Source organism: Bubalus kerabau, chromosome 4, assembly GCF_029407905.1.
Source record: "Bubalus kerabau isolate K-KA32 ecotype Philippines breed swamp buffalo chromosome 4, PCC_UOA_SB_1v2, whole genome shotgun sequence".
Lineage (NCBI taxonomy): Eukaryota > Metazoa > Chordata > Mammalia > Artiodactyla > Bovidae > Bubalus > Bubalus kerabau.
In genome coordinates, this window is record NC_073627.1 from 181,686,648 (window position 1) to 181,713,024 (window position 26,377).

Sequence of the window (26,377 nt, forward strand, 5' to 3'; positions counted from 1 at the left end):
AGCACAGTGAGGACCCCTGAGCCACCTAGCGGTGGGACTGCCCTCGCTTCACCCAGAGGGGACAGGGACTGTGTCTGAGGAGAGAGATGGTCCTCTTGCGAAGACAAACAATCACCAAAATAAATGCAAACATGTAACTGAGACAAAGCCAATTTGGGCATATAAAATAGGACTCTTGAAATTTTAAAATGCAGTTGAAGAACTGAAAGATATATTTGGAAAAACTTTCTGAAAGATGGAGAAGAAAGATAAAGAATGAAAAAAAGAAAATGAAAAAGCCAAGCATAATAAGATCTACTTATCAGCAGGATGCGTGAGTGCTACGTGCTAAGTCGCTTCAGTCCTGTCCATCTCTTTGTGACCCCATGGACTGTAGCCCTCCAGGCTCCTCTGTCCATGGGATTCTCCAGGCAAGAATACTGGAGGGGGTTGTCAGGCCCTTCTCCAGGGGATCTTTCCGACCCAGGGATCGAACCTGGGTCTCCTGCTTGCAGGTGAATTCTTTACTGCTGGGCTACTGGGAAAGCCCTGCCAGGACGATACATATGACAATTGAAATGCATTTAGTAGACATTCAAAACACATGCACACACAGTAAAGACAATAAAGGAGAAGTTAAAAAGGAAGGAAGAAGCACTTTCTCAGCAACCAGCAGGCTTCACGTCGTGTGTGCACCGAGTGCTGAGCAGCAGGAGTGGAGAACAGGTTTCCTCAGTGACCTGCATGCCCAGAGTTAGGGAGAGGGTGAGGGCAAAGGCAGAATGCCCACGCTGCTGGCAACGAGGTGGAGCAGAAACCCAGGGAGCTGCCCTCGCCCCGCCCTGGTGTCCCGAGGACGAGGGGCAAGCGATGCCTTGAGAGCGCCCTGGGAGCTGCGTCTCCTCCTCGCACACGCTCAGTGCAGACATGTGTGATGTGTGATTTTCAAAAGCAAATAATAATAATAATCACTCTGAGACTCTGATTTCCTAAATAAACGTCCCAGAGAGAATGTCTGCCACTGACTTTTACGCTTGATCTTAGGGAGAAGACCAAAAAGTGATGCCGTTGACTTTTAATGTTAAAGAAAAAAAAAAACAAGCTTGGCTTCCACAAAGAGGGAATCAGTTCGGTTCTGAATCCTGGCAGCACCTGGGCAGGACACCTGACCCAGCCGTGGCTGCAGGGGTGGGTGTGGGTGGAACTCAGCCTGTCCCTGGGAGGGAACCTCTGTCTTCCTGCAGCAGAGACTCGGGTCTGGCCGCAGGGAGCCACCTCCTAGTTTAATGACATCATCATGCGCCCTCCAGGGGCTCCCTGGCCTCGTCGCCTCTGCTGTCCCACGTCCTCTGTAGCGCGACTCCGTGGTTTCCAGAGCATATGCCCGCAGGTGTGCCACAGGTTTATGTGACAACTGGAGCAAACCAGAATCTCAAACCCAGTATAATTTATGCTGAGAATAGGAGTTGACCCATAATTAACAGTTTGCTTGTCACTTGTTCATATATAACTTGTTTAATTTTTAAATATTATGAGCTATTTATATGTGTATTTCTTGATAATGTTACTCACACTGAGTTGAATATTTGCTGCTTGTAAAGTGTTCTTATAGCTACAGTTTTAGAAAACAATTTATTTTAGAAAGGCCAACATCCACATATGTCATAGTATCAAAACTGAGTGTTGTCAATGTACTAACTTGTTTTAATCTGTGTTTTAGTAGATTTGAAAAGTCAAAGTATTACTTGATTGGTTGTGTCTGACTCTGTGACCTCATGGACTGTAGCCTGCCAGGCTTCTCCATCCATGGGATTCTCCAGGCCAGAATACTGGAGTGGGTAGCTATTCCCTCCTCCAGGGGATCTTCCCAATTCAGGGATCAAACCCATATCTCTGTGTTGAAGGTGGATTCTTTACCATCTGAGGCCACCAGGGAACCCTTCAGTGGATTATATTCTGTTTTCTCAATCACTGGTGTTACCAGTACCTATTGTAGTGATAGGTATGGAATTTCTATTTTACCCAAACCTACTGTTTTAAAGTTTTGGGGGATTTTTTTTTCAGTTCTTTCATCCTCTCTTTTTCTTTACACCCCAAATAAACTAGTTTTTGCATATTATAGGTACCACTGTGCTGATCTAACTCTTCATTATTCTTTCTTCTGTTGTTCCCATAAACTCACATACAATGTCGTATCTATCTTGTTTTATACTGAATCACTCAAGTCTAGCAAAGTGCAGGCGAGTGACCCCCCTAGAAATGCTAGTTAATTAAAGACATCCCCATTTAGGAGCTATTTACATCACCGTGGCTGTAAATGAGAAAGTGGAACTCAGAAGTATTATGTAGGCATATTAGTAAATATATATACAGTGATACTATGTAAATTTGCTACCATTCACTGAGCCTTTATGGTTACCTAGATCCTTCTTGTATATTATCTAATTTAGAGATTGAAAAATTCCAGGAAATTCATGCTTATGAACAACGAGCTCAGATTATGAGGAAGTAAGTGGTAGTGCTTTTGGGAGCCAAGTCCATCTGACTTCAAATCTTTTAACCATTAAACATTTTACTGGTCACTTGTATAACATAACCTGCCTAGTTAGATTTGGGATTCATCCTGCACCAGGGCACAGGAGCACTATCTTCCTTTTGCCTTCTCTCGCTTCCTTTTTCTCTTCTCTATCAACAAAGCCATTTTAACCAGCCCCGGGTGCAGCACCCAAGACAAAGTCGGGTGATTTGGCTGCTCCAGGGTCTTGGGGACCCAAGTGCTGAGCCCTGGGACAGATGAAGCAGGAGAGTTTGGGAAAAGGTATTCCGAGGAGGAGGTGGGGGGATGTTCTTTTGTTCTAAATGGCAAAGTCGAAAAGAAGGAAGACAAATCTGGTGTAACTCCTTTCTCTTTCTGGGAATTTATGAGCTTAAGTCCTCTGCGGTCTGTGTCCTTGTGTTCCTGGCAAGACACGCAGGTGCAGACTCAGTCCTTGTCTGTGTGATGAAATCAGGCCTTGGAAGATTAAGTGTAAAAGGGAAGGATTTACAGCTCAGCTCTAAGGTCAACAGAGGCAGACAGGGCAACGGGCTCCCAGGTAACAGGAAGGATGGCTGAGTTCCAAGGACAGTGACCCAAAAGCCTCTCTTTCTTATTTGACTCAACTACCTAGTTGCCTGTTGTTCAAAACAGGAATTACAAAGCTAGTTGACGTCCCACTTGAGCATTTTGCTGTCGTCTATGACAGATCGGTTAGTGTGCTGAGAGGTTTTCAGTTCCTATAAAACAGAAGTGAGCGGCAGTGGGCCCTTTAGAATGGCAAACCAGTATGAGGGAGTGTCCACGGCACCTGTTGGGGTGAAACATTTTTGGTTGAAAGTCACCACCCAAAGGCTCATCTGGGACCCCAGGACTTAGATTGCTGGTCCTGGTCTCAGCCCTTCCAGTTCTTCCCATGGTGGGGGGCAGAGAGGGGACAGTGTGAACACCCAGCAGCCCTGGGACAGTCCTGCCTGGTCGGGGGTTGGGAAGAGGTGTAAACACCCGGCAGCCCTGGGACAGCCCTGCCTGGTAGGGGACAGGGCATGGTGTGAACACCCAGCAGCCCTGGGACAGTCCTGCCTGGTGGGGAGTGGGGGAGACAGTGTGAACACCCGGCAGCCCTGGAACAGTCCTGCCTGGTTGGGGGTGGGTGGGATGGTGTGAACACCCAGCAGCCCTGGGACAGCCCTAGACCTTCAAGCAAGAGTGCGCAGATTCTCCATGGCTCTCCCAACAGCTAACTGTGGAGCTTTGAGAAAGTGTCTCAACCTCTGAGTGTGGGTTTCTTCACTCAGAAAGTTAGGGTCATTTGGTTGACAGGTAAATGATGTAATGGACAAGAAAGTGGTGTTGACCAGAGTCCCCTGGCTCCACGACGTCACAGAGACCAGCCGTGTCTGATAGCCCCTGAGCCGCCTGGAGAAGTCACAGACTAAATAAACAGGGTCACCCTCAGATTCTGGTTTGGAATGACTTTGCTGTGTGCCGGGGCCTGCTCCTGCCCCAGACGTGGAGAGGAGAATCCAGTAAGGAGGTCTGGAGGGCTCAGCACTCGTCCCCTGGACCAGGAGTTCTAGAACCTTCTCAGTTGGAGAATGTCCCCCAGCCTGCACAGATGACTTGGCTAGCAGGGAACAAGTCTTCCCAGACAACCCAAGGGAGACCCTTTCTCGGAGTCTGAGCAGGAGCCCCAAGTCCAGAAGGACACTTCTCTCAGGGATCATTGTCCATCGATAGGACAGCAGACACGGTCCCTCAGGAAAGCTGGAGGGTCCGTGGTGACTGCAGAGGGCACATTCTCTATCCACGTGCCCTCTTGGTGTCATCCTGAAGTCACTAGGTGCTTTACCATGTGGTCCCTGTTTTGTAGATGGAGAAATCGAGGCACAGAGAAATTAAGTGACTTCGCCACGGTCACAGGCTGGGGAGGACCTGGACCAGAGCAGAGAGACCTGACTGTGGGCCTGTGTCCTGCCCACGGAGTCACGCTGCCTCCATTCCTGGGAGAGAAGACTTCCTGCAAGGTAACCCAGCTCCCCCAGCAGCTACTCAAGGATGCCTACATCCATCATCTCTGATTCTCGCTGATCTTTCCTGGTAGATTTCTTATGAACCCAAACTTCCCAGAGCCTGCATTGAGATGAGGAAGCAGCTCCCATCATGTGAAGCTGTGCGTGGAGCCGGGTCTCAGTTACCTAGGAGACGGAGACCGGGGACAGGGCAGCTGGCAGGAACGGCTCCACTCAGCTTGATCTGCAAGCTTGGTGGTGCCAGAAGTGCCTCGTTTCTTTTCATTACACCTTCCCTGACTATCCCACCGCCACACAGGTCCCGCCGCCGCCTGCGGCCTCCTCCCCGCCTGGTGATACTGGAGCAGTGAGTGGCCGCAGGTTGGGGGCAGTGGGTGAGAGGCAGGGCCGGCTAATGGCTGATGACAAAGCGGCTTCTGCTTGTGAGTGGCCAGGGAGTGGAGGAGGGAGCTGGGAGCTCAGGCTCTGGGTCAAGTCTGAGCTGCCCACCGCGGATGCCGAAGCCCCAGGGTTCCTCCTCCCCATCTGTGCAGAGGGAGAGCATGACGGTGGGGAATGCAGGTTAGGAAGACAATGGTCCTCATGCTCTTGGACCCCACGTCCAGCCCCTCCTGGGGACACGGCTGTGGCCTGGAAGTTGCTCAGCCTCCAAAGCTTGATGGAATCCATGAATGTGCAGCTTTTTGGTGCAGTTAATATTCTGTTATCTTCAGTACAGCTCAACCTGACCAGTGCACCTTTTACCACGGGGATCAAATAATAAAATAAGTCCTGCTCCGGATGTAAAGTTAACAGTTTACAACACAATTCACTGAGTCGTTCTATGGCTTTCATTGGTTCAACAGCAAATTTCTTACATTCTAGGCTTTAAGTATAAAACCATTTAAAGCTCTCCCCAAACCCTCTCTTTATTTTTAAAATAAACATTGGGCTTAAAAATTTTTTTTTTAATGTATGCTGAAATAGTTCCTTCAGGGTGACTTTTCTAAGCATGATTCACTAGAGAGAGAATCAGAAACCCAGGTGGTGGTACCCGGTTGCCCCTTCCCCAGGCCCAGGGGAGTCCAGAGCCCGTACATAGGTCAGAAGCCTGCATACCACCACTCCCGCGTCACCAGCAAAGCTCCTACAGCTCAGGTTTCAGCCCCACCAGAAGAGCAAATTCAAAGCACAGCTTGCCTGAACTTCCGATGGAAAAGGCCGGGTGACCATCGGCGGGGTGGGCACGGGGCAGGGGCCTCGCCCGCACTCCCGGTGTAAACCTGGGCAGTGCAGACCTCTGCACACCTCATGCCCTGAACTGTGCACACCTGGCTGAACCTAAGCCTCTCTGGGAGTTTCTGGACATTGAAACTTGTGTGAGAGGGGAGTGTGCCTCTGTCTCACTATGTCACTTGGCAGCCCCACTGGCTGAAGGAGGAGAGACTCCCCCAGTGCTCCGTTAGGCGTGGTCTACAAGTTATCTCCCGCAACCTTCAGAGAGGAGGTTTATTCTTTTACAAGAATGTATGAAGTATTTATACAAATATATATATTTATACACACACACACACACATATATATATATATATATATATATAATTTGAACTGAAGTATAGTTGGGGCTTCCCTGGTGGCTCAGACAGTAAAGAATCCGCCTGCAATGCAGGAGATTCAAGTTCAATCCCTGGGTCGGGAAGATCCCCTGGAGAAAGGAATGGCTACCCACCCCAGTACTCTTGCCTGGAGAATCCCATGCACAGAGGGGCCTGGGGGTACACTGTCTGTGGGGTCACAAGGAGTCAGACGTGACTGAGCGATTAACAGCTTCATGGTTAATTTTCAATGTTGTGCTAGGAGTGTGCAGAAAAGTTACTCAGTCACACGTAACTCCGCACGTGTTCTGTTTCAGATTCTGTTCCTTATATGGAATTCAGTTCCCTGTGCTATGTAGTAGGTCCTTGTGGGTTATCCACTTTATATATAGTTATGCATATATGTTTATCCCAGTGTTAATGGAGGCTTATTCTCAGAGAGCACAACACACTACAGGGCCGGGAGCTCAACCAGGGCCGGCCCTGGGATACACAGAGCGTCCCCAGAGGGGCCAGCTGGGGTGCAGCCTTCCCACAAAAAGAGGCGCATGTTAGTGGGGGCTGGTATTCATTAATTGAGGGGTTAGTTGCAGGCTTGACTATCCACCTAGAAGAAAATAAGTTTGTCCCCAATATATACGAAAAAGGATTAAAACCTAAATGTAAAAACATAGAACAGTTCTTAGGCAACCGGCGAGTGAGCCAAGGTTTTCGACTCCATCTCACAGAGCGATGGCCTCCACACCGTGTGGTGACAAGTCCCCAGCCCAGGTGACGCCCAGGCTTATTTCAGCTACAGTAGGAGCAAAATGTCAAGGGGGAGTCTCCGCCTCCACGGCGTGACCGGCCGTGCCCCTCTGAGGCTCTGAGGTCCGCACCCCCAGCAACCCAAGCGCCCAGGTCCCCTGAGCTGCCCAAGGCCTTTGCACGTCCTGTTCCCTCGCCCGAAACATCTGCCCCAGCCCTTTTTTTAACCTGAATCCTGAAGTTTTCCCTTAAAGCTCAGCACACATTGCAAACACTAAATGAGCTTGTGCTTTTTATTATATGTATTTTTGCTACTCTGCACACAGAGTGATGAGTAGGTATTTGTTGGTCGGTTGATATGAAGGCTCAGGCCAGAGATGCCCGTTCTCCCGGGATTCTCTGCAGAGTCTCGACTTGCTGAAGCTTTGCTCCAACAGCAGGTCCACCGGGTCTTTCTGTAATATCAGCTAGCAGAGTCACAGGAGTCTAACTAGTCTTCTCCCAGATTCTGATGTTTCTTGTCATAAATTGTGGAGGAGGTGAACTCTGCATCCATGGTATCTCTTTTTTATTTTAATTTTTAAAAAATTTTGTTGGAGTACAGCTGAGTTACTTGTATTAATTTCCTGTATTAATTCTTATATTAATTTCTGTTGGTGGTGATTTAGTCACTAAGTCATGTCCGACTCTTGCAACCCCATGGACTGTAGCCCACCAGGCTCCTCTGTCCATGGGATTCTCCAGGCAAGAATACTGGAGTGGGTTGCCATTTCCTCCTCCAGGGGATCTTCCCCACCTGGGAATCAAACCCGATTCTCCTGCATTGCAGGCAGATTCTTTACCTACTGAGCTATGAGGGAAGCCCAATTAATTTCTGCTGTAGAGCAAAATGACTCGGTTATTGATACAGATAAATAGATAACAGATTATTTTTCATATTGCTTCCATTATGGTTTAATCACAGGATACTGAACAGTCTCCTGTGCTATCCAGTAGGACCTTGTTTTCTATCTGTGCCGCACGTTAGCGCAACAGTTTACATCTGCTAATCCCAAACTCCCATCCCTCCCCCCTACCCCCCTGCACACATGATTTTGCCATGTCTCTCCCACCTAGAATACAGCTCTGGCCACACTGGCACGTGTGTGTGCTCAGTCACTTTGGTCATGTCCAACTCTTTGCGACTCCATGGACTGTAGCCCGCCAGACTCCTCTGTCTATGGGATTTTCCAGGCAGGGATACTGGAGTGGGTTGCCATGCCCTTCTCCAAAGGATCTTCCCGACCCAGATATTGAAGCCCCATCTCCTACTGGACAGGGTGACAAATGGCCCAGGCCAGGGCGGGAGCTGGTGAGAGGGGCTCTCGTCTTTACTGCTCTTCTCTTGTTGACCCTTCTGATGTGCTGAGTGGAGTTCTGCAATGAGCAGTTTTGCTGTGTTTAAATTACTTGCATTCACCCGTCCAGCAGTATGTTTTTAACTCAAGGAGGAAGTGTAGACAGTGGCGGTTTTTGGGGCCCTGCACCAAAGCTGCCACACGGATGATCTTGGGCAAGTCCCAGGTAAAGGGCGCAGAATGTAGATGCCACCCTTACAGAATTGTGTGAGGATTGTGCAAGGTAGTAGATGGAGACACCCTGCGACCTCCAAGCGTAAGTCCTGCCATGACCACCAGGAGGGGCCATGACCCTGGAAAGCCCCTGATGGTTCAGACCAAGGTGGCCGCCAATCGCCCCCAGGGCTAGACCACAGTGAGAGTAGCCACCAGGAGAAAGCCTGTCCTTCTGACACCCCCCACTTCCCACATAGGTCCCTGACCAGATTAAACACTTCAGCTACAAGGAGATGGCGGACATTCTATGTGGATGTTTTTCCTTCCTGCAAACTTCACCACTGTCTATTGTATTCTCCGTACAAGTGCAACTTAGGTTGACTGACCCGCATGTGTCCTCATCAAAGTCTTCCCCTGCAGGGCCCCTGCAGGACCAAGGTCTTGCTTGTTATTTTTAAGCATCGCGGGTAGACTGCCTGGCCCTTCCCCAGCGGCCAAACCCCCTTCACAGAGGGACACTGTCTCTAAGACCCCAGCAGGGAGCACGCTGACCGCCTTCTCTCCCTGCAGATGGAGGTGGACGCTGAGGAGAAGCGGCATCGCACGCGATCCAAAGGGGTCCGAGGTACGTCCGTGCCTCCCGGCCCCCGGCACCCTGCTGGGGTCACCTCCGTCCTGCAGAAGCCCTCCATCTGGGCCTCTGGGGGGTTGTCTGTGGCAGGTGGGGTGGACTAGCGGTGGAGGGGAGTCTAGCAATGGAAGAGAAATGAGCGTCCCTTTTCCTCTCTCTGCAGTTCCCGTGGAGCCGGCCATCCAGGAGCTGTTCAGGTCAGTGGTCCGCACGTGTGCCCAGCGGCGGTTCAGAGAACGCTCCCCTTGATAGAGAGCGGGCTTCCGCGCTCCCCGGGGCCCGGGGCCTGCCCCCGCCCCCCAGTGTCCGGCCTTCCCTGTGAGTCCGCATCCCCGCCCCCGGCCCGCCATCCAGGGGGCACTTGAGTGACCCGTCCTTTCCTCTTGCAGCTGTCCCACCCCCGGCTGTGACGGCAGCGGCCACGTCAGCGGAAAGTACGCGCGACACAGGAGGTAAGGCCGCGGTCTCGGCTCGGAGCCGCGTGACTCGCGGGCGCCGCCTTGGCGAGGCTCCCCTGTCCCCCGGACCTGGGGCTCTTGGAGTCGCTCCGACGGCCGCCTGGGGCAGCGTTTGCCCACCCGCGGGGGACAGGAGGGGTCAGCGCCGCCCCGCCCCCGGTTCGCGGGGGCCGGGGTGTCTTGTTCCGCTTTCTCCTTCTGTAGCTCAGGATGGTGACCCTCAGGTGGTGGAGTGAAGGACGGCCTTCTGGTCTTTCAGCGGGAGCTCGACCGGTCCGGGGGAGGAAGGCCAGGCCCCAGGCGGCTGCGGGGGACGGCCTGGGCTGGAGCGGCCAGGCCGGGCCAGGCTCCAGGGGCTCAGGGGCTCCAGGGCTCAGGTGATGTTGCCCGTCAGCCCAGATTTCAGGCGTGCGGCAGAGACGATGAGGGGACACCGGGAGCATGGAGCAGAGAGGGGCTTGTGGCGGCAAGGCTTCACGCCAAGGCTGCAGGGCAGGGGCAGGTCGGCTGCAAGGTTCTCGTCTCATGGGCCCCCGGCCCTGTGGAAGGAGGCAGCTTCCCCTTTGTGCGGAAGGTCGCGGCCCTGGTACGTCAGAAGCGTGCACCGGCCAGGGCTCACCTGTGGCCGACTCCCGTACCCAGGCTGAGAGCCTGTCGTCCGGCCAAGCAGCCTTTGGGGGCCGGGCCCAGGTACGCGGGCCCAGGTGCTGCAGCAGGTGCTCCAGCCCCCAGGCGACAGTCCTCGCGGCCTCGCTCACTATTTCCTTTTCAGCTGAGCGCTAATTTACCGGTGAAATCAAGCAATTATGATGATTGTCCTTCAGCAAAATCAAGGGAAAATTACAAATTACTCCAAAATCCCCCATGCTAGCATTTAGGGAGGCAGGGAATTTTAATGGGCACCCACGATGAAACGGTTTCAGACTGGGGGAACAGCTAGCCATGGTTAAGAGAATTTTGTGACTTAAATTATTATATTTAATGTATTATATTATTATCTTACTGTGCAAAATTATCTGATTTAAATACATGGTTTATTTCAAGTATTTGCTATTTGATGAAGGAGTATATATGTAAATTCTTTTTTTAAAGTCCTGTTTTTAAAACCTGACTGGTTTATGTTTATGATGGAGAAAAACAAGTTAGCCAACTGTGAGTGGATTTTTCCCCCTAATCCTCTCATGTGTGCATGCCTGCTAGGTCGCTTCAGTTGCATCCTACTCTTTGCAACCCTATGGGCCATAGCCCACCAGGATCCTCTGTCCATGGGATTCTCCAGGCAACAATACTAGAGTGGGTTGCCATGTTCTCCATGGAAACTTCCCGACCCAGGGATCGAACCCGGGTCTCTGGCATCTCCTGTATTGGCAGGCAAGTTCTTTACCACTAGCTCCACCTGGGAAGCCCAATCATCTCATGATTAATCAATAGTTAAACTTGATTATATTGCTACTAGAAGGAATGATTAAATTTGGCTAAAAAGTTTTAATTAGATGTCAGCTAGTTTTAATTAGGTGTGATAACCACACTTTTGCAGGAATACTCATGAATTTCCCAAAGAATTGACTATGCTATGCTAAGTCACTTCAGTCGTGTCCGACTGTGTGACCCCATAGACGGCAGCCCACCAGGCTTCCCCGTCCCTGGGATTCTCCAGGCAAGAACACTAGCGTGGGTCGCCATTTCCTTCTCCAATGCATGAAAGTGAAAAGAGAAAGTGAAGTCGCTCAGTCGTGTCCAACTCTTAGCGACCCCATGGACTGCAGCCTACCAGGCTCCTCCATCCATGGGATTTTCCAGGCAAGAGTACTGGAGTGGGGTGCCATTGCCTTCTCTGAAGAATTGACTCAAGCCTTTGTATTTCTGCCCACAATGCACCCCATGATTGTGGACCCCATGATGGGTCCTGTGGGATGCAGGCTGTGTGTACAACCTCCCCGGGGTCCTCTTCCTGTATAGAAAATGGTGGTTAGGCTGAGGCTGGGCCAACTGAAGACAGCCAGGCTCCACCCTCCTCTGAGACTCAATGCTGATGAGAGTGCAGAATGCCCTGAATTGTGCAGGAGCGAAGTAGATGAAATTTTAGAGAATATTCACAGAAGCAGCCAAACGAAATTTTTAAAACAAAAATAATTTTAATTTTTAAATTTAAAATGGCATTATTTTCACCATGAGTCATAATGTATACAATTATTGGAATTTCCACTATTTTACTAGTGTAAAGTAAACAGTGAATCAGGAGGCATATTGGGGGTCCCAGAACACAGTCTTCCCTTTGCCACTAGTGACCCGGGGGCTTTGGGTGAATTATTTAACTTTTGTATGTCCTTAGTCACTCAGTCCTGTCCAACTGTTTGTGACCCCGTGAACTGTAGCCCGCCAGGCTCCTCTGTCCGTAGGATTTTCCAGGCAAGAATCCTGGAATGGGTTGCCATTTCCTCTTCTGAGGGATCTTCTCCATCCCGGGATCAAATGCTCGTCTCTTGCATCTCCTACATCGGCAGCCAGATTCCCTACCAGTAGCGCCACCTGTATTGGCTTCAATTTCTTTGGTTTTAAAACAAGAAAGTTGCAGACTTTGTTGCGTGCCTGCTACGCCACTCAGTCATATCCAACCCTCTGCGCCCCCATGGACTGGAGCGCAGGAGGCTCCTGTCCATGGGATTCTGCAGGCAAGGAAACTGGAGTGCGTTGCCATTTCCTCCTCCAGGGGATCTTCCCAACCCAGGGATCAAACCCAAGTCTCTGACATCTACCTTCATTGGCAGGCAAGTTCTTAACCACTAAGGCCGCCTGGGAAGCCCACAGACTTTGTTATGTAAAGCTAATTACCATTCAGAATGCCATGTCAGAGATAAGACTTCTCTCCCAGGAATCGAACTGAGGTATCAAGTAAGGCTTTCTACGTTCTGTTTCTCAATGGCTACATATTATCAGTAAGTTTTAACTAAGAGGTGACATTGGAATTTCTCAGACTGAAAAGGTGGTCCTTGTAGTAGGTAAGATTCTTGTACACATCAACATCTTCTGACTGTAGCTGTTTCAAATTTGTCAGATTTCAATTATATCTGGCTCTGTTTCTTTCATTTTGAAAAGACAGTGTCTGCGCCATGACAGCTGCTCTCATGCACGGAAATGCCTGCCCCGCCCCCAACAGGCGTCACCACGTAAATGCCTGCCCCGCCCAGCACAGGCGTCACCACGTAAATGCCTGCCCCGCCCCCAGCACAGGCGTCACCACGTAAATGCCTGCCCCGCCCAGCACAGGCGTCACCACGTAAATGCCTGCCCCGCCCAGCACAGGCGTCACCACGTAAATGCCTGCCCCGCCCAGCACAGGCGTCACCACGTAAATGCCTGCCCCGCCCAGCACAGGCGTCACCACGTAAATGCCTGCCCCGCCCAGCACAGGCGTCACCACGTAAATGCCTGCCCCGCCCAGCACAGGCGTCACCACGTAAATGCCTGCCCCGCCCCCAGCACAGGCGTCACCACGTAAATGCCTGCCCCGCCCAGCACAGGCGTCACCACGTAAATGCCTGCCCCGCCCCCAGCACAGGCGTCACCACGTAAATGCCTGCCCCGCCCCCAGCACAGGCGTCACCACGTAAATGCCTGCCCCGCCCCCAACAGGCGTCACCACGTAAATGCCTGCCCCGCCCCCAACACAGGCGTCACCATGTAAATGCCTGCACCGCCCCCAACACAGGCGTCACCATGTAAATGCCTGCACCGCCCAACACAGGCGTCACCTGCCCCAGCTGGGGCTCGGCGCCCGTGAGACATCTTCACATAAGACCAGCACAGCGGCCTCAGTTTGGGTCTTGATGAAATGGCCCATCATTTCAGGTTTTTACTTGGAGAAGGAAATGGCAACCCTCTCCAGTGTTCTTGCCTGGAGAATCGCATGGACAGAGGAGCCTGGTGGGCTACAGTCCCCGGGGTCGCAAAGAGTCGGACACGACTGAGCGGCCAACGCTCAGGTTTTAACTGATGCACTTTTCAATGAATGTACTCCTGTTAAGGCTACAGTTTCATTTTACTCACTCATCATGTCAGTTTGTAGCTGAGTATAAAAGACATTCTTTTAGTATATTGATATCTAGCTATTTGAACATGCAAAAATTAATTTGAGGCAGGTGAAGGGAATCAACAATGTAAAAAATAAAATTTTTTGGAAATTTGATTTCAAGTAGTAAAATGAAGTCTACCAGGTAATCTTTATTTTAGCATAATTCCTAAGAGAACCAAATACTGGCCAGAGTTTCAGTGTGCCGTTTCACTGCTTTGGAGGGCCTGCATGGCGGTGGTGGTGGCCCTGGGCGGTGGCTGTGGCCCTGGGCAGTGGTCATAGCCCCAGTCAGTGCCCGTGTCCCCGGGCAGCGTCTGTGGCCCTGGGCGGAGGCTGTGGCCCTGGGTGGTGGTCGTAGCCCCAGTTGGTGGCCATGTCCCTGGGAGGTGGCCATGGCCCTGTGCGAAGGCCATGTCCCTGGGTGGTGGTCATGTCCCTGGGTGGAGGCCGTGGCCCTGGGCAGTGGTCGTAGACCCAGTTGGTGGCAGTGGCCCTGGGAGGTGGCCATGGCCCTGGGTGAAGACCGTGTCCCTGGGCGGTGGTCATGTCCCTGGGAGGTGGCCATGGCCCTGGGCGAAGGCCGTGTCCCTGGGCGGTGGTCATGTCCCTGGGTGGTGGCTGTGGCCCTGGGTGGTGGTCGTAGCCCCAGTTGGTGGCCGTGGCCTTGGGAGGTGGGCCCCAGTTGGTGGCCGTGGCCCTGGGAGGTGGCTGTGTCCCTGGGCGGAGGCCGTGGCCCTGGGCGGTGGTCATGTCCCTGGGTGGTGGCTGTGACCCTGGGTGGTGGTCGTAGCCCCAGTTGGTGGCCGTGGCCTTGGGAGGTGGCCCCAGTTGGTGGCCGTGGCCCTGGGAGGTGGCTGTGTCCCTGGGCGGAGGCCGTGGCCCTGGGCCATGGTCTTGCCACTTCAGTGGGGATTTGGTTTCCTGTGGATGCTGAGATGGGTGACGTTTTCCCTTGGTAAGGAAGGCAGAGCTGTGGGTTCATAAGAAACCGGAAATAGAGGGCAGAGGAGGACCAACCACTGGGTGATGCTTGTGAACTTCATCAATAGTCTGAATTCTCAAGGAATTCATGATTTACAGTCCTGGTTAAGAACGAAGGGGTGGGAGTTAAACTTCTAATATCATTTTATTGGACGTTCTGCCTTATGCAAAAGCCGTATCCTTGAACTACAGATAATCGACTCAGGGCATTTGTTTGTGTTAATCGTTCACAGTTTTAGCTGCCTGATAAGCATACACACAACTGCACAAAGGGTGAGTCAGAGAGAGAAACTGGGGAGAAACAAGGGAAATGAAACCCCCGGGCACACCAGGGGCTTGGACGTGGCATCCCAAGTGGTGCTGAGTCGCCAAGCAGTCAGGGTGAAAGAGAGGAAGAGCAGTGACAGAGCCCCTGCGTCCGATGCAGGCGCCATACCCGTTCCTCCTCCGGGCCACCCTCCTGGACCTGAGGCCCATCTCTGGATCCCTGCACACTGACCACAAGGGCCCCAACTCAGTCAACATTTTCATTTCCTGATGCGTGTGGTCAGCATCTCTGGTGGCTCAGACAGTAGAGAATCTGCCTGCAATGCAGGAGACCAGGTTCGATCCCTGGGTTGGGAAGATCCCTGGGAGAAAGAAATGGCCACCCACTCCAGTATTCTTGCCTGGAGAATCCCATGGACAGAGGAGCCTGGCTGGCTACAGGGGGTTGTAAAGAGACACAACTGAGTGACTAAAACTTTCACATGCACATGATCAGGGACAAAACCACCAGCCTTTATCTTCCAAAACATTGTTAGTATCCAGACACACGACTCGGATTCTTCTAGGCTGTATATTATTAGCACATAATTATGACAAAATCATCATGGAATCTGCAATCAAGGCCAGAAGTAATTCTCTTTCATGAACCAAAATGCGGTCTCAGTCTCTGTCCACAGCAAATCCCGTCTCTTCCTTTCCACTCACGTCTTACGTCTCTTGCACACCTGACTGCACACTCCACGGTCCTGAGTACACACGGCTTTTCCAAAATGGTATTTATGTGAGAGATGCTGAAGGTAGCATCTCAAACGTGACGTGGGGGCCAATCCCAGAGCTGCCTTTGCAGGTGCAAAACTAACCCTCCACCATCTAAATGAGTTCCCGGAGTCTGGTTCTTAGACACCCAGGTTCAGGGAGAGGCGCATTGTGGATCCCTGCTCTCCTCCTGGGACCACCTCATTCCTTTGTGCAGGCAGACAGGTGACTTGTAAGCGTCTAAAACAGCCGTGGGTGAAAAGAGAACATTTCCGGCCTACAGCCTGGGTGGCAGGAAGAAAATGAAAGACATGGAGGAAGAGTCCATGAACCTGGAGTTGAGGAAGTCACTGGGCTCTGGGTTGGTTGGCTGGAAGACTGCCTGTAGGGAGGGGTAAAGGACACAGAGCCAGCCCAAGACTGGGGCCCTGAACCAGCAAGGACAGACAAGTGCAGGAAGAGCTGCCTAGTGCGAGATCCCGTCTGACCCAATGTCTCGGGAGCTGGGGTCTCTGCCTGTCCTGGGTGGTGTGTGTGCTCCGCTGCATCCCACTCTTTTGGAACTCAGTGGACTGTAGCCCGCCAGGCTCCCCTGTCCACAGGATGCTCCCGACAAGAGTACTGAAGCGGTGCCATTTCCTACTCCAGGGGATCTTCCAAACCCAGGGATCAAACCCGCGTCTCTTGTGTCTCCTGCATTGGCAGGCAGATTCTTGATCAGTAGCACCACCTGGGAAGCCTGAAGATAGGTATCTTATGGATAGAGACATGGGGTCAAGAGGCCCCAGTTCACTCCATCTGTAGTTGTTTTAGTTTGGTTCAAATACCCGAAAAAGAGATTGTTTAATAATCCAGAGAATTACATGACCTGTTACTAGGACAGCCAGAATGTGGGACGTGAAAACTTTCCTACCAACATTTACTCTTAAAAATTTGACTGAGATTGAACATTCTAATGCCTTATAATCACAATTTTCTGTCCCCAAGTTGATATAAAATATTGTGTTAAAGACACAGTGCAACTTGATGTTACAAAGGGGTAAATAAATAGATACTAAATTCATTGTCAAAATCAGGGCTAGTTTATTGTTCTACTGCTACGACTGTAAGTATTTGTTAGACGCTCAGTCGTGCCTGACTCTGTGCGACCCCATGGACTGAAGCCCGCCAGGCTCCTCTGTCCTTGGAATTCTCTAGGCAAGAACACTGGCGTGGGTTGCTGTGCCCTCCTCCAGGGGATCTTCCCAACCCAGAGATTGACTCCGAGTCTCCTGCATTGCAGGCAGATTCTTTACCATCTGAGGCACCAGAGAAGCCTTATTGTTCTAAAGTCTTTATAAAATTTCCTAGTAAAAATTAGAGATGGGAATAATATTTATTAGTATCTATCACAGATTGGGACTTCCCTGGTGATCCGGTGGTTAAGAGGTCACCTTCCAGCGCAGGGGCTGAGGGTTCAGTCCCTCCTCGGGTAACCAAGACCCCATGTGCCTCTCAACCAGAAAACCAGAACATGAAACAGAAACAATATTGTAATAAATTCAATAAAGACTTTAAAAATGTTCCACAGCAAAAAGAAATCTGAAAAAAAAATCTATCACAGATTAATAAATATTAAGTAATGCAGAGGAATTTGAAATTTTAGCCTTCCTTTCAGCAGTTAGATACATACTGGACCACTGAAATTAACTGGCTTTACTTACTTCTTTCTGAACAGCGATTTTTATATAAGTCTCCAATGAAGGAGAATGTGTGTAGGGCTGGGGGAGTCCCTAATGTGGATTTATTCTTCACGTGATCTGGTTGGTGAACCCTCTGAATTTACTTCTGACATTTAATGGATTTTATTCACATTTGCCCTTCACAGCTGTTTTGCTGAGGTTATTGTTTGTTGAGCACATGGTTCTGGTGAGATAGTTGACCTGAAATCGAGCTGTAGAGTCTTGCAAAAGCCAGTTGATGGCCTTGGTATTATATTTAAATCCTTCCCAATTTAGAAAATTCAGAATCAAATCAATTTATCCTGAAACTTTAAAATTAAAAGCTCCAAACGGTAGATTTCTTTCCTATTAGAAAATTATTGGATTCTCTCTGGCTTGTGGTGCGTGTTCCTCCTTCAGATTTTTCCCATCTCATATACCTTTGCACCCACCAGTGTGACTGCCATGGCGGCAGCCGCGGGTGAATAATTGCCTGTCTTCACGGGAGCTTGTTCTGGAGCTGGAGCTGAGGGCTCCTTCCTGATGCAGCACGCCTCATTTGGAGGCTGCCGGCAGCCTGGGGGCTGTATTATTCATGCCTTGACAGAGAGCTCTCACTAAAAGCCTTGGAACGGAGCCAGGCACTGGGAAAGACAGTGGAGCATGGCGACGTGCAACTGAGAGGAGCCTGGATAATCAAAAAAGAAAGAAAGAGACAGAGGAAGAAAGAAAAATAGGGATCCTATACTTCCCGTTTACTGGTTTCACATGGATAGAATTTGCATTTGCATTAAAATAAAAAAACCCTAAAAATAATTGCATTTTTTTCTAACCATGCTTGAAAGTTTAACACAATTTTCCACATTTAATTGCAAAGCTGATTTTAATTAGTAGGGCCCCACATGTGAGAAATGAAGATCCACTTGGTGCGTGGCAACACCGCAGTGTCTGTTTATGCTCTAATTAATGCATGACTGCCGTGCAGCAGGGCGCACGCCTGGGCGTGGGTGAAGAATTCCGTGCACGCAGCCACGCAGCCAGGAGCCAGGGCGTCCACAGCCCCTTCATTCCTTATAAGACATCGCTGGGCATCGCCCATCCCTGAACTTTACAACGTGCTCGTCCCTCCTTCTGTCACTAACATTATAAATCAGGAACTAGGGTGTACCTATTTTACCATTTATTTGATAGCTTGCATGCATGGTTGCAGAGAAGCAAAAAGGTGGCGTTCTAGGGACTGGTCTGTATGAAGTGAAGATTCGAGCAAGTGGATTTCCCAGACCCGCCATTGATCGACGCCTTATGATGAACTGTCTGTGTGCAAACACAAACTTCAGGACTGGGATGGCAGTTGACCTTTATTGTCGCAACAAATCCTCTATTAAAAGAAAAAAAAAGAAAGCTTCCTGGCCATCATCCCGAGAAAACAATGTGTGTGCTGCGCATCTCCAGCAGGTCTACCCGAGTGGACACCTCGCTGGCCCTGGCCACGTTTGTTACATATTTCAGAAGACAGTGTGACTGATTCGGTGTGTTTAAAACTGTCAATAAAACAGGTAATGCATTTCAGGGGAGATGTTTGACACTGTATAAAATTAAATATACTTTTTAAATAACTCTGCATTCAAAGAGAAGGAATATAGGTATTTTCAGGCAAGGACTTAGAGAATCTCTCATATTTACAATCTGTATTGGTTAAGATGAAACAAAGGAATTATCATCTAGGCCTGATTTCTTGACTGATGATTGCTAACGTATAACCATGGCTTTGAAGCCGCTCTGCACATACAGCAGACGTGGGTGTGTGGTGGGGCTCTGGTCAGGGATGACGGCTCCCTCCACCATCTGCGCTGGGCTGTGCTGGGTACCCGGCCGCCACGTTTCAGAGCTGGTGGTGTGTGGACGGTGTCTTGGCTGAGGCTGGGGCTGGGGGCTGCGGACCCTGTCGCGGGATGACGAGCCAGGAGCCCTGCATCCCTGGCGATGGCGGGGTCCACGGCCCCAAGCTGGTGTCCAGAAACTATCTAGTGTTGTTTTTAACTTTTCCGAGTTATAGATCAGGTGGGATAAGCATCTTTGCATAGTTCTGTGGCTGCTGGCCCCTTCCTCGGGGTAGACTGTCACAGGGAGGAGCGGAGCTTGAAGGACGTGAGGACAGGACCGGTTTCAGGAGTGTGTTTCTGGCAAGACGGGCCCCTCTGTGTTTCCAGGAGCGGGGAGGAGGTGTCCTTGTTGTCTTCAGCAAATAATATGAGATAATTGTTTTTAAAGCACTTCCTTCTTATTCAGAAAGAATTTTTTTTTTTGTAAAAGGATAAGTTTTTAGAAGATTGGGAATTTTTTAAACAATGCTATTGATAGAAAATTCTGGGGAAAGGCATGTTTTGAAAGGTAAGCCATGCTTTCCTCCTCTTAAACGAGCTCGCTCTTGTGAGCTGGACTCCAGCATCCTCCCACCCCTGAGACTGAGCCTCGGCTGAGACCTTCCAGAGCTCAGTGAGGAACAGGTTCCAGGCGATGCTCAGGGCCAGGCAGAAGGTGAGAGGCTCTGTCCTCTGTCATGGCCACCTGCCCCCCCACCACCCCGCATTCCAAGCCTGGGGGCAGAGGCCTCACCAGACCCACAGCCAAGGGTGTCAGGGAGGGTCGGAGCCCCTGAGGGGGACGCTGTGCCTGAACGTCGTAGACAAGCGTCTTTAGATTTCAAATGATAAAATGCAGGTCTGCAAGGACAGCAGGGTGGGCATTGGGGCCCAGCACTTTCACTGCCCGGGGCTCCTCCAGCCCAGCTGGGGCTCCAAGCGCCTCCGAGTCTCTCTGGCCCTCCGGCCGCGGGTACCAGTAGCCCCACCTGACCGTGGGGGTGCCGGAAGCCGGGAGCAGCGAGCAGACACTTCTGCAGCCACGCAGAGGCCCTGGGGCCACCCGAGGGCTGCATCTGACACGGCCCTGCCCTTGGTGACCATCCCTAAGCACACAGCCGATGACACAAAAGGCAAACGGACGCTTACCAGTCACTGCACAGCACGGAGGTGTGGGCGTGTAGAAGACGCCCCAGACCAGGAACGAGCAAGCAAGTGCTCAGGCTGGATTTCAATCTGGTGTGGAGGCTCACTCTGCTGCTTATTGCAGAGATGACAGCTTAGTTAAGGGATTGCACAGAGGTAGGTGTGCAGGGGTCACCTCTGTGGCCAGGTAGAATACGACACTCCAGGCCTCATCAAAGATGCTCTGTTTGTCTAACTGCTGAGTGTTCACGGCACACACAGTCATCCAGCAGAAGGGATATTTCGGGACACAGGGACACCCACCCTTTGACGTAAGGCGTGTGACTCGTGACAGCGATACACACGTGCGTCCAGACGTGCAGGGTGCAGGGGAGGATGTGCCCAGAGAGGCAGGAGGAGGGGTCCTGGAGAACCCTGGACACACGGACACTCACGAGAGCCCGCAGCGTGAGGGCCCCAAAGCGCTGAGCAGGGGACAGGGCCAGAGACAAGCGTCTCCCTTCCTTCCCGCCACTTACAAATGCCACAGACACAAGACGCTGTGAGGGTCCTTCTCGAGCAATGAAGCCGAGGCCCCTCAGCCACGCGTCTCTCAGCCTGGAGACCGTGGTGACTCACAGGGGACCCACACGCGGAACCGCTGCAAGCTCCCAACGTGCCGGAGGTCGAACGCCTCATGGCGTCTCTTTCTGATTTCTGAAGACATGATGAACCAGTGGTGCGGCGGGATTCCTACAGAGCAGAAGGCGGGGACAAGCCCCTCCGGGTGGATGGTCCCGCGGGGACCCTGCATCACAGCCACGCCCTTGAGGCGGACAGAGTTGGCTGGCGGACCTGGGTCCCGTGGCCCAGCCCCATGTGCAAACCGAGGGAAGCCCAGCCAGTCAGCACGGCTTGTCTTCAGGGCCGACTCCACCAGCTGCGGGAGTAGGACCCTCAGCAGAGGCACGGCCTGCAACGCCTGGTGGGATTCCTCGTCATCCTTGCATCCCTTTAGGGAAACCAAACCCCCGTGGGCTGTGGGCCTTCAGGAGGCACCCTCCTGGAGGTGGCATGCCTGCTGAGCTGGGCCTGAGCCCGAACTCAGGGGACCCCCCCCCCCCAGCAAGGCTGGGCCCCCCGTCACTGTCCTATTCCCGAGACAAGCAGGGGGAGGCTGGGGCTGGGGCTGGCTGCCTCTTCCCTCTCTGGACCAGCCTTCGGGTCGGAGTCCTTGGCCCCAGGGGGAGAAGGGGGCGCGGGGTGGCCGGGGCAGGTGGTCCCCCGCAGGAGCTGCCGTTAGCTCCAGGCCACGCTGCAGGCGTGGAAGGACCTGTCCTGAAGGGATCCGCCTCTGGCCTTCGGTTTCCCATCTGTGGTTGCTGCTTTTCCATAGGACGGCCACGTGACACCTTTGAGCCGTCGTCCTTCAAATGCTGAGAAGCTGACACCCCCAAAGGGGTCCACGTTTTCTACACCAGTCTTTATTCATTTCTTTCCAGTATCTGATGGTTTTTGATTGATGAGATTCATCTATTTAAAAAAAAAATACGAGGAACCGGATGGCAGTAGGCACCGTGAAAGGAAGCAGCACAGAATTCTAGAATGAGGAGCCTTAGCAATAAGGCTGACACCCCCAAGACCCCTCCCCACAGAAGCCTTCCACGGACGGGGGCGCCCCAGGGAGCAGAGGCCACACGACTCTTGGGTTCCAGAAAACGCCCTTGGAGACCCCGGGGGATGGACTGGCCTCTTCCCCCTGCAGACGAGGAGCTGAGACCCCCCCCCCCCCAAGGTCGCACAGTTAGCAGGAGGCTTCACGTCCAGCTCTTCCGGTCCAGACCTGCGTGGAGGACTTCCGCATCTGCGGGACTAAGACGCGTCTTCCTGCTTGACGCTGGGGAGGTGGGTGCTCGCTGAGAAAACTGAGAGAAGAGAAGAAAGTCCTCGTCCACGTGGTGTCAGTGAACAGGGAGATGGATACACAGACAGCGTCTCTGCACCCGTCGGCAGCTGAGGGGTCTGACTCCCAATCAGGGAGGTGTCCCCCAGGGCAGTCGGGCACGGCTGCGTCCCCTCCCAGGCCCCTCGCTGCAGGACGAGATCGGGGCAGCTCTTACCCCCGAGCAGGGCAGGTCCCTCCACAGGCTGTCAGACCAGCTCACAGGCCTGCGGGGGGCAAGGCACGGGGAGGCGGGTTTAGCGCCTTCTCGCAGGGACAGGTGAGCTGTGTCCTCGGTGGGGGCCTCACTGAAGGATCCGCAGGCTGGGCCACGCAGCCTCTGAGCAACCAGAGAAGCAAGCGCCCTCTCTAGAGCCGGCGTCAGGGTCAGAGAGAGGAGCAGACCGCACGCGCACGCACGCACGCGAGCACACTCAGGCCTCCCAGAGAATGGCTTCTGCCACGCCCTCTCTAACGAGAGGGTCACAGCCTCTGTCAGAGCCGGGCTCAGCATGCCCCCCGAGGGCACCCCCGTCATCCGCGTTCAGAACGAGGGTTGTGGAGCTGGGAACAGCGGGGACCTGGTCCTTGAGGGTGGAACCCTGTGCCCAGGGCCAGCCCGGCAGGGGCGCTGGGCCCGGGTCACGTCTGCACACGGGGCACGTCTGAGAGCCAGGCGGCAAACACAGTCAGGGAACCTGTTCTCACAGCGGGACCTCACGTTTCCAATGGTTGTTAGAAATGAAAACGACTGCAGTAAAAATTGCTGAGTCCAGATGAGCTGTCATCCAAACCCTGAGTGGGAAGCCATACAGGCCGGATTTGGTTACAGGTTGATGTGTGGGGGCTGTGGGTGTTAGTCGCTCAGTCGTGTCCAACTCTTGGCAACCCCATGGACTGCAGCCCCCCAGGCTCGTCTGTCCATGTGAGTCTCCAGGCAAGAATCCTGGAGTGGGTTGCCGTGCCCTTCTCCAGGGGATCTTCCTGACCCAGAGATCGAACCCAAGTCTTCTGCATCACAGGCAGATTCTCCAGCATTTGAGCCACCAGGGAAGTCCCTGTAAGTTGATGCTTCCATCAACAACAACAAAAAAGTGCAGACTCAACGGCTTGTAACCACCCATTGCCAAAAAAAATTAAAAGCAAGGCCGTTTCGTGGAGAAAACGTACTGAATCCTGTTGATGATGACCAGATTTTAAGGCTTATTATTTGTAGCCTGATGCCCATTAAACTACAGTCTAGGCCTGTAGCACCCTGAGCGTGGGTGATCGCATCTGACCACAGACCACAGGACAGCTCTGAACATCTATGTGGGGTAGGAGCTTGCATTTCTCTTGCAGTAAATGATTAGAAAATGCATATTTAAGAAGCTTCCTAATTTCTGTAAGAGACGGATGTTCCCCAGAGTGAGTTTATGCGTGTGCATATTCTGCATGCTTGTACATATATTACGTGATGTACAGCTCATTGTATTTCTATCAGGTGTTTACATACAAGCCCAAGAGTGGTCCTATTTATCTGAGCTAGGAAGGTTCACATGTATACCCTCCATCCCAAGCTGAACATGTAAACAGCTCCATCCTTCAACTACCAGAATTTTCACTATTCCACAACTGAATAATTTTTTGCCAGCCCTAGAAAGACAAAGTACTCTGTCCTGAGCATCTCAAGGAGAACTCTAGTATATATTTAAGGGAGAGTAAGAAATCGTTAGCTTTGCATTTGCATATATTTGCTTGTATATTTGTCCCTGGGGCAAAGACACCACTGGCAAAATCATAAATTCTTATATAGCTTGATTCTTGGTTCTTCCTGTCAGTCTTTTTTATAAGTGAAGTACAGCTGATTTACAATGCTCTTTTGATTTCTGCTATACAGCCAAGTGATTCAGTTATGTGTTTTTTCTTTCTCATTATCTCTTTCCACTATAGGTCATTACAGGACACTGAATGTAGTTCTGGGGCCTATACTGTGGGTGTTTACCTGCTTGTAAACAGCACTGTGTAAATTGCTTATCCCTCTCTGTCACCTTTCCCTTTGGGTAACCAGAAGTTTGTTTCCTATGCCTGTGAATCTTTCTGTTGTGGAAATAAGTTCATTTGTATCTTTTTTTAGATTTCACATGTAAGTGATATCATATTACATTTGTCTTTCTCTGCCTGACTTGCTTTAGCATAATAATCTCTAGTTGCATCCAAGTTGCCAAAAATGGCATTATTTCATTCATTCATTTTTATGGCTGAGTAATATTCCATTGTGTATATGTACCACATCTCCTTTGTCCATTCATTTACAGTCGGAATATTCATTTACAATGGAGTATCAAAGACAGAGCCTCCTGAATTCTAGACTGACCTAGAAGGACTTTAAGGAGAAAGCAGATTGAGATGGTCTTGAAGGGTCAGGAATAGAGGAAGTAGATGAGGACGGAGGGGCGGGGTGAGGACCGAGGGAGGCGCGGGGGAGGACGAGGCGGGGCAGACGGGGGAGGGGTGGGGAAGATGGAGGGGCAGCTGGGGAGGACGGAGGGGGAGGGATGGGGAGGATGTGGGGAGGGGCGGGGGCAGGATGGAGCAGCGGGGGCAGAATGGGGGAGGGGCGGGGGCAGAATGGGGGAGGGGCGGGGGCAGGACGCAGCGGGGCAATAGGGAGGATCGAGGAGCGGGGGGAGGACGCGGCGGGGTTGGGGGCGGGGGCAGGACGGAGCGGGCCGCCGGGGGACCGGGGCGGGGAGGGCGGGTTCGGTGCTGCACTCACACCAAGGCTGCTCCAGTCGAGTCCTTTGGGCTTTGGAAGAGCAGAGAGACACAAGCTAATCCAGGTGAAAAGAACACGAAGGGGAGCGCACTGAAAGAACTTCAAGAAGTGTTTAAAATAGGAGAAACAATCTCAGCAGCCAGATAACCTCATCTGGAATGGGCTTTGGGAAAAGGGGGCCAGGCCAGGTCCTGGGAGCCTCCACCCACCCTCCCCCATGGGCCAGGGACCCACCAGGCTGCTGCCTTTCCCTGGGGAAGCATTCTTTTTGAGTCAAAATAAATTACATAGTGATTATGTTTTATTTGAATCTTTAAACTGCCATTCAAGGCAATAAATATTTAATAACAGGCTACATCATTTAAAATTATATAAAAAAGTAAAGCAAATCTCTGCCTTCCAGAAACAGATTTTTTTAATTCTCTAAAGCAATAGGGTCAAGTAAACATTTTGAAAAATTATTCACTGAATGTCTTACAATTCCTAGAACATTTGTGTCACATTTAACTTAAAATATATATACTTTTCAAATCAGTCTGGCTCTTGCTTACAATAGTTTACAGAGAATAAAAGAAAAAAATTGAGGAAATATGTCAATATGTAGTCAAAACTGAATTGGTTTTATTAATATATATGTTCTTGGAAAGATATCAGACAGACATCTGGTATGCTAGCCTGGTATGCTGGTATGCTAGCCTGGTATGCTGGTATGCTGGTATTTATTGAATAATTCAGTTAATTAAATTACTTCTGAAATATTCTTAAATGTCTTTATGTATTCTAAGGACATGTAGGAATAACCGTTCAAAAATTCAGTGGTGAAAAGGAATGTCAGCTGTACATAAGACAACAAGAAGGAGAGAATGACAAAATGAGAGCCCCTTCCACACAATCAGAAGGGATCCTATATATTTTTTGTATTTATCATTTGCTGTCAAAAGCCTAAAATAGTAATTACTGTGCCCATCTTACAGATGGAAAAGTTGAGGCTGAAAGGGATTAAATTAGCTACCCAAAGTTGAATAGCTGTGTAATCTTGAGCAAGTTACTTAAGCACATGTTCTCAGCAGACTCACTTTTGTGTTGATGCAGCTCCGATGCTGCCCACAGACTCTCCACGTGCGTGATGGCTGGACCCTTGCTGTCTGTGTAGACATGGCCCATCCTTCCAGGCCACATCAAAACCCAGCTCCCAGTACTACACCCGTTCTGGCCTGGTCACTCTTCTCCTGCTCTGGTGACCTCCCAGAGGCTACTGAGCGCTGTCCAGAGCTGCAGGTCTCTCCACGGCCACCGCTCCAGCAGACTGCAACTGCTGGGGACCAGCGCAGACCTCCTCAGAGCCCTGGGCACTTGGATGGTTCCCTGTCCTCTGCATCTCCTTCTGCTGACCCTCCTCCCCT

General features: G+C 51.3%; 1 protein-coding gene across 4 annotated transcripts in view; it reads left to right on the forward strand.

Annotated features, from left to right (window-relative positions):
* The first annotated feature begins 8,992 nt into the window (after window positions 1–8,992).
* MYT1L (myelin transcription factor 1 like) overlaps window positions 8,993–26,377 on the forward strand; it is a 133,545-nt gene continuing 116,160 nt past the window's right edge. For all 4 annotated transcript variants that reach the window (XM_055579548.1, XM_055579550.1, XM_055579546.1 and 1 more), the window contains exons 1-3: window positions 8,993–9,047; window positions 9,217–9,250; window positions 9,443–9,505. In XM_055579548.1, coding sequence (XP_055435523.1) covers window positions 8,993–9,047; window positions 9,217–9,250; window positions 9,443–9,505 — 152 coding nt within the window. The remainder of the gene's footprint in view (window positions 9,048–9,216; window positions 9,251–9,442; window positions 9,506–26,377) is intronic.